Source organism: Phacochoerus africanus, chromosome 16 (genome assembly GCF_016906955.1).
Source record: "Phacochoerus africanus isolate WHEZ1 chromosome 16, ROS_Pafr_v1, whole genome shotgun sequence".
Classification (NCBI taxonomy): domain Eukaryota; kingdom Metazoa; phylum Chordata; class Mammalia; order Artiodactyla; family Suidae; genus Phacochoerus; species Phacochoerus africanus.
The window spans coordinates 4,744,461-4,753,148 of NC_062559.1; the positions used below are offsets into that span (position 1 = coordinate 4,744,461).

The 8,688-nt window shown below is 47.0% G+C and overlaps 1 protein-coding gene across 3 annotated transcripts in view; it reads right to left on the bottom strand.

The window, feature by feature from the left end:
- ACTR3B (actin related protein 3B) overlaps positions 1–4,725 on the bottom strand; it is a 62,123-nt gene extending 57,398 nt beyond the window's left edge. For 2 of the 3 annotated variants that reach the window (XM_047763020.1, XM_047763018.1), the window contains exon 1: positions 4,555–4,725. In XM_047763020.1, coding sequence (XP_047618976.1) covers positions 4,555–4,598 — 44 coding nt within the window. In that variant the 5' untranslated portion in view covers positions 4,599–4,725. The remainder of the gene's footprint in view (positions 1–4,554) is intronic. The other variant, XM_047763021.1, reaches the window with a different exon arrangement.
- Positions 4,726–8,688: the final 3,963 nt, after the last annotated feature.

Genomic DNA, 8,688 nt, shown 5'->3' on the forward strand with positions numbered 1-8,688 from the left:
AGAAATGCAAATGCCTCTTAACCATATGAAAAGATGTTCATCTTCCCACATAATAATAGAAGAAATTCAAATTAAAACTACAGTAAGATATCATTTCCTATCTTCTAGATTGGCTAAAAATTCTACAATTTGGCAATACATTCTGTTGGTGAGTCTGTGAGAAGATGTAGGCCCTCTTACACGTGGCTGGTGAAGACACACATGACCTAGTAGCATTAGATACTTTCTAGTAAAATCACACATAAACTTATCCTGTGATCCAGAAACCCCACTTCTAGAAACCTATCTCAGAGACAGTCCAGCAAAAACCACAAAAAGATGTATGCCTTGCACACGGCTACGCTGCAGCCTTTGACAATAACAAAATGCTCAAAAAAAGATGAGGACATGTCTTAAAAAAAACACCAGAAACAGATTGAATGGGCTTCTCTTGGCCAAATGGATAATTTAAGCATCAAAACAGACAACGGCAATAAGAAAGAATAATCTATATAGTAGGAATGACATAAACCAACTATTGGAATAAAACAATAACCCACACAGACAATAAATAAAGGAGAGCTGTTGGCAAGTGCACCCTTATACTAAAATGCTAATTGATAAATGTAGATAATACTAGAGTTTTAGGAAAAAATCATGATTTTGCAGCCATCACTGTAATAATTGATTAGAATGAAAACTACCAATGGATACTAAGCTAACGAGTCAAAGTTGAAGGAAGAACAGGGTATTTATATAACCTCCGACTACCTCTCCACAGATAACACTGATTACAAAGGGGAAAACAGTACAGGGACAGTGGGGAAATCCGGTGGACACCCCCGTAACCAAATAATTCAAGCGAACTGCATCAGCTATCTTAAGTCTTCTGATAAGATGTAATGGACAGGAGTTCCCATTGAGGCTCAGCAGCAAGGAATCTGACTAGCATCCATGAGGACGCAGGTTCGATCCCTGGCCTCGCTCAGTGGATTACGGATCCAGCGTTGCCGTGAGCTGTGGTGTATGTCACAGATGCAGCTTGGATCTGGCACAGCTGTGGCTGTGGCGGTGGTGGAGGCCAGCGGCTACAGTTCTGATTCCACCACTAACCTGGGAACGTCGATGTGCCACAGGCGTGGCCCTAAAAAGCCAAAAAAAAAAAACAAAAAAAAACAAAAAAAGATGTAATGGACAGCACAGTGATTACAGTTAATAATACTGTAATATCGAGTATCACCCCTCGGTAATACTCGAAAGTAACAGGACAGGTGGATCCTAAATGTTCTCACAGCAAAAAACAAAGGGTGGTTGGTGAGGGATGGAGATATGAGTAACGCATGTGATAATTATCCTGCGACACACGAATGTACCCAGTCAACACGCTGCAACCTTAAACGTACGCATATGTGTCAACTGCACCTCAATACAGCTGGGAGAAAAGCCTTCTAACATGAGGCACTGAGAAGCGTGGACATCACTTCTGCGGGACTCCTGACAAAAAGGCTACCCTCTGTCTATCATAAGCAAACACCAGACGAGGCCAAACTGAGGAACATTATCCATAACAACCGGCTGCCAGAAATGTCAACGTCTTGAAAGGCAGAAAAAGACCAAGGAACTGGTCCAGCGAAACGAGCCTGAAAAGACATGATGACAAGCAAACATAGGTGCCGGATGAGGGAGGAGGGCCGAGCGTCCCCGAGACATGATGTGACCCTTCCTGGGATCCAGGCTGCTTGTTAGAGAACATGAAATTTCCTGGTTTTGATCATCGGTCTGTGATTTTACGTCCTTGTTCTCATCAAGTCCCCAGTGCAGTATCCTGGTATAAAACAGCACGATGTCTGCAACTTACCAGCAGTTCAGAGACCGCATCATGTGTACAGTTTACAGAGAACAATAAAGTGTTAATTGTTGGTAAGCTGAATGGAGAAGACAGCAGGGGTTTTTCTGGTACTCTTGCAGCTTTTCAGTAGATTTGAAATCTTTTCGAAATGAGTTTAACAAATACAAAAGCCTTTAAAAAATACAAAAAGTTCAGTTATGAGAAGTGAGACTCATATTTGTGGGATCCTCTGAACGCTAGGCAGTCCAGTACTTCATTTAGAGAAACGAAGCTTTATCTTTGGCTCAGGCAGAGCTTTGATCCATGCTACACCTGTGCTCACTGAGCTGGTCTCAGGGTTTATTAGAGGATGCCAGGCTACCAGGATGAAACTGATTGGCTATTAAAAAACACTAGAAAAAATACTATAAATAGTACACTGTCTTCCTGATTATTAATGTCTACCGTGTATAATTCCATGTGAATTTTTCTTTCAAATTCCGTTCTAGAAAAAGACCTTTCGCCTGAGAAATAGGTATTCTCTTCCTTCCTGATGCCAGGAATTACATAACGGACGATGACTCTCCTAGAATTCTGTCACACAGAAAGACTATGTGAGGCTGGACAGCTGCACCACCCGCCTATAGTTCAGGGTGACTCCCCAGGCCCATTCTTTTCCTTGCTCCTAGTTATTTTTATCTGCTCTGTACCCCTTTCATCCTATTTTGAGGTGAAAGTCGATCCCAAAACCACTTTACCTCTGTGAGAAATAACAAGAACTACAGGTATGGTTAAATGTAGGCTCCTCCAGGCTGCTCCTTCTTGCCACATAAGGGACACTGGGAATTCACGATTAACCACCGTTGTTTCCATAACAGAATATTCCACGTGAAACCCACTGGGACTATTCTAAGTCCTGACATCAAAAGCTACAACATCCCAAAGATGATGCCTTTGGCCATAAAACAATGATATCCTGAAGCTTTATCTCCAAGTGGGACGCCACCTACCTCAAAAGGTCAAAACTGAGCACCACATTTTTTATATTTATAGCAAGAATGATGAGTAAGGTTCTCAGCTTGCTAATTTTAAAGGTATGACAAACTCTGTAGGCATATTTTATTGCTTCTACCAAGAAATGCTTTGTATTCCAATAGCTTCTACAAGACTAAAACCACAAAAACAAAAATCTCACATGCAAATCTGTGGAAATGAAAAATCCTTTTCCTTGTTGCCTTCACTCTTGACACAACCAGACCCGTGTGGGTGAACTTGAAATTGTGGGAGGAGAGGATCCTAAGGGAGGCTAAAGCTGGGGGCGGGGGTGTTAATATCAATACTGGTTTGGCCTTCAGTTCCGGGTAGCAAAACAACTTCTAAAATAAAGAGCCACAAAACTTCTGGTCCAATGTGTATTTCAAAAAGGAAAATGAGAACAGGCAAAGAGGCAGTTTTTTCCAGCCTGTAACCACTACCGGTGGCTTCAGCAGCAAAAGAAAAGAACATCAGTAGGAGATGGGCTGTAGCAAACTAAAGAAGACACCCCCACAAGGTTGTCAAGGAAACGAAACGAAGTGCCTTTCTCCACAGAAAAGAATCAAAGCTAAGGTGAACAGGCCATGGAATATTCGGTGTCACACATGACTACAAGCCTATCTTGAAAAACCTTTAAATAAGAGGCTAAATTTACTTTCAGGCTATTTTATTAAGTACTTCACCTAGAACGCAAGCAGGCAAGCTCGAATTTCTACACAACCAGCTAGATAAATTCGGTGAGCACCTTCCTCAAATCAGCTAAGCTTCTGCCACTGAAAGCACAGGAAATTTCCTAAGGTCTCTTTTGCACATCTTAACAACATCAAGAGAAGCAATCAATAGCACAAGGAACTATATTCAATATCCTGGGATAAACCACAATGGAGAAGAATATGAAAAAAAGAATATCTATATATACATGTATAACTGAATCACTTTGCTACACTGCAGAAATTAACACAACATTGTCAACCATACCTCAATTTTTTTTTAAAAAAAAGCAGCAATCACACCCAAAAAGTAAAGGGGGGGGGAACTACACCACAAAAAGGCTTTCCCAAATTTAGACTGTTTTTCAAAATGGAGTCTTTTTAACGTTTTTAAGTGAAAAACAACTCTGCTCAAATTAAAGCAAGCGCTTAGCCTGAGCGAGCCGTTCAATACACGAAGAGAGCAGAGTGGGCTGCAAAATGAAAAAAGGTGCCAACTTGGTAGGTGAACGCAAAAACCTCCACAAGTGATAAAGAATCCCAGCAAGGAGAAATGACAGCGCTTAGGAAGCCAAAACGAGGGCCAAGTTCAAGAAGGTGAGAAGGTAGGGGCACTGTTAGGTAGGCAGAAGGCAAGGAAGGGCGGCAGGGTCTGCAGCCACCTGCCTGAAAGCGGTCATCCCAGGGAGGCTGGAAATCCTGGGAGGCCCTGGCCGAAGCTGAGAGAAGGGATGCGAGGGGAGGTGAGCCCGGCCGGCTTCTCCCCTCGGTTCTCTCCCCATCAAGGTGAGCGAGCTTGGCAAGCCGCCCTCGCTGCGGGTGGAGCTGGGGGCCAGGGAAGGACGGGGCGGGACAGAGCGGGGCGCCGGGCCACGGTCTGCACCTGCACAGGTGTCGGCCGCGACCCGGGCCCGGGGCGGGGCGCCTCCAGGTGAGAGAGGGGGCGGACCGCGGACAGGTGCGGGGCCGCGCGGGGGCGGGGAGGGCGTCCGCGGGTCTTACCCGGTGCCGCAGTCCACCACGCAGGGAGGCAGGGAGCCCGCCATGCTAGGCACGCGTGCCGCTCGGCCCACGCGGGCGGCCCGGGAGGCCCGGCCGCCGTCCGCTCGCAGCACTGGCCCCACGCCGCCGGCTCCCGGGAGCCTCCGCAGCGCCGCTGCTGGGAGCCCGGATGCTCGCGGCCGCCCACGTGACGCATCTCCCGGCCGACCAATCACTGCGCAGGCATTCCCCCTGTCTCCGCCCCTTCCGCCATCTTTAGTGCTGGCAGCGGGCCTCATTGCCCTTACGTCCAACCTTGTTGCTGGAGAGGATTTCGGGCTATTTTTAACTGACTTAAGGTGAACGTGACCCCATTTCAGAAGCCTGACTCCTTCTCATCCTTTAGGTCTCCGCTCAAATGTCACCTTCTTTTTTTTGTCTTTTTTTTGTCTTTTCTAGGGCCGCACCTGTGGCACATGGAGGTTCCCCCGCTAGGGGTCTAATCAGAGCTGTAGCCACCAGTCTACACCACAGCCACAGCAACGCAGGATACGAGCAGCGTCTACGACCTACACCACGGCTCAGGGCAACTCGGAATCCCCAACCTACTGAGTGAGGCCAGGGATCGAACCCACATCCTCATGGTTCCTAGTCCGATTCGTTAACCACTGAGCCACACTGGGAACTCCAGATGTCACCTTAGGGCAGTTGTCTCTGGTCACCCACTGGTGCCCTCCCTGCACCTTACTCTCTAGCTCAACAATCTACTGCTTTCATTCACACCATTTGGAGCAAATTTATAAGGTATATATGTATTTGTAGTCTGTTGCCCCGTTGGGCTAGAGGCTCCACTAGGATAGAGCACCTGGATATCTTTCCATTGATGACCCGACGCTGAGCACAGTATTTGGTGCATTCTTGGGAAGCACTGTAACCAAGCTGGGCCCTGTGGGTTCCTGAGCACAAACGTCTCTCTCTGTCCCCCATCTCTTGCTTTTAGAAAATGGGCCTCATTCAGCTTCCATGGCCTTCCTTGAGTCCCAAGGGGCAGGTTCAGACAGTTGCTAATCAGGGAAGGGAGGGAGTGCAGAGGCCAGGGAGAACAGTCAAGAAACAGCAGCACAGCCTTGGGGCAGGATCCTGGTTGCCTCTGAAGGGATGCACATAATGACATAGGCATCTTACACACCTAAGGGAAAAGTTGCATTCCTTATGCTTCTTTTAGAAAGGAATACTTTAAAACTGAACCGCATAGAGTCCTTCTTTGTCCTTCTCCCTGACTTAATTGCACCCTAAACAGGATCACCTGATAGCTAAAGATTATGCTCGCTGAGCACAATTGCCTGTGCGTTAGGATTATTATTAGCACATGATGATTTTCAGGAACTTTCCGAGTTTGTCCCAATCTCTGATCAACACGCCCTTTTCCCAAGTTCTGTTATTCTAAACAGTAACCTAGAAGACCACCCCCATGATCAGGCTGAGATCTCTTGACTCCAGCTTTTTTTTTTTTTTTTTTGTCTTTGTTGTTGTTGCTATTTCTTGGGCCGCTGCTGGCTGCTGCCAAGGCATATGGAGGTTCCCAGGCTAGGGGTGGAATCGGAGCTGTAGCCACCGGCCTACGCCAGAGCCACAGCAACGCGGGATCCGAGCCGTGTCTGCAACCTACACCACAGCTCACGGCAACGCCGGATCGTTAACCCACTGAGCAAGGGCAGGGACCGAACCCGCAACCCCATGGTTCCTAGTCGGATTCGTTAACCACTGCGCCACGACAGGAACTCCTTGACTCCAGCTTTGATGACGAAGATTCCCCCAAAGAAGAACGCATGTCCGCCCCAATCCTGATTCCTATCTGAAAACCTGCTCTTCTCCCTTTTACTATAAAACTCCCCACAATTCTTCCCACTGGAGAGCGCCGTTTTTAAGGCGTTAGTCTGCTGTGGCCCCCTTTGTCTGGCAAAGCAATTAAAATCTTTTTCTCCTTCATCCAAAACTCTGTGTTTCTATTTGGCACCGGTGGACAGAGGCTGAGTTTTGGCAACAGCACCAAATGTTCTTTGAATGAATAAAGAAGAAATTACTGTTAGAATTCTTATACCTCCTAGAACACTGCATGACTTCCATAAAAAAAAAAAACCTATAAAACAAATGCATCATCAATCTTAAGAAATGAATGACTTTAGATTGGGTTAATGCCACAGCAAGATCATTATGGAAAATGTTTTCAAGTATCAAAGATGAAATAATGTCCAAAAGTTCTTACTGGGACCCAGGACCAAAGTAGGCAACCACTTAGCTATTATGAAGGTATTGAAATCCCACTTAATTTCTCCACCATTCCTATCATAAAATCTTGATATTATTTTTTAGGAGCTTTCTGGAGACATAGTTCCATGTAGTTTAACTGGTATCAAAAGCACTTTTAGGAGTTCCCACTGTGGTGCAGCAGGTTAAGGATCCAGTGTTGTCACTACTGTGGCTCAGGTTCAGATCCCTGGCCCAGGAACTACTATACACCATGGTGTGGCCTAAAGAAAAGCACTTTTACACTGTTTTGTTTTGTTTTGTTTTTCCCTAAAAGAAGTAGTAAGTTAGTTGGTCATGCTTGGTAACCCATGATCATTCTTTTATTTTTTTTAACCTATTCAGGTCAAATAAGGCCCAGGCCTAGAAATTTTTCAAGGCTACTGGAAAGAAAAGTAGTATCCTAGCATAGGCCCCCAAAGCTGGGAGGCAAAGGCTCACTTGCCTCCTTTGTGTTTTGCCAAAGCCCTGCCCCCTTCCCCTTTTTTCCTCATCAGAACGTTGTAGATAGGGAGTTCCCAGTGTGGCTCAGTGGGTTAAGAATCCGACTGGTATCCATGAGGATGCAGATTCGATCCCTGGCCTCACTTAGTGGGTTGAGGATCCAGTGTTGCCACAAGCTGTGGCAAAGGTCGCAGACGTGACTTGGGTCTGGCATTGCTGTGGCTGTGGCATAGGCTGGTGGCTACAGCTCTGGTTCAACCCTCAACCTAGGAACGTCCATATGCCACTGGTGAGGCTATAAAAAGAAAAAGAAGAATGTTGTAGATAAACTCTAGATTGCAGACGGGTCGGCACTGCCATGTCTTTTATTTTCGTTTGCTTAATACGTCTTTATCAAGTGCCTCCTGTGAGACAGGCCTTGTATTAGACTGGGCAGGAAATAGTAGACGGGGCATTCAGAGTCTCTGTCCCCGAGACTCCGGCATCTAGTGCGAGGTAGTGGCAATACAGGGAGAAATCCAGATGGGGGTGACTCCAGGGTGCCCAGAAGGCCATTCACAGGGCGCCTCGCCCATCTTAAGAGGCAGTAAGTCTTCTCAGACCAATGGTGTCTAGGCTGAAACCCCGAGGTGGGTGGAGTGAGGAGGGGACAGTGTTTCTGGTGTGGGAAACACATACAAAGACCAGGAGGCCCTGAAGACTCATGTACAGCCCTGTCTTCTTCACTGGGGAAGAAGCCTTATGGAATCTGGAACTCGCTGTTAATAAAGGCTATGCTTTCCCAGGGAGTGTCCCTTCAGCATAGGACTTACTGAAAGTGGTGACCATGGCCAGCCACTGGCAGAAAACAAAAGACTCCCTGACTTCAATTATTTCCTCTAGACACCCCTCGCCCTTGGCGATCAGTTAAGGCGCTTTCATGTGCAGGAAACAGAAAGCTTAAGGTGGCACAGGAATAAGCAAAAGTTAGTATTTCATATGATCGAAAAATCCAGAAATTCCAGGATAGTTCAACCATCCAATGACGTCCTTACAGGCTGCACACTGTTCTACCAGGCTTGGCGTATTGGCCTTTGCGCTCGGACTCACCCCGTTGCCAAGGTGTGATGATTTCAGCCACTCCATACAACGAAGGGCAGAGGAAGGAAGGCCCCATCCCAGTTCCTTTCCTTTTGGGGGGGCCACGCCTACAGCATGCAGAAGCTCCTGGGCCAGGGATCAAACCTACGCCACAGCTGTAACCAGAACCACAGCAGTGACCACGCCAGAGCCTGAAGCCACTGAGCCACAGGGGAACTCCTCGTTTCCCCTCTAGGGGGGAGGAGGGGAACACGTTCCCAAAAGCTGCTAGCTGCCCCTCCTACTCTCCAGCACTATGAGTTTTCCAGGGCTGCTGGGACAATG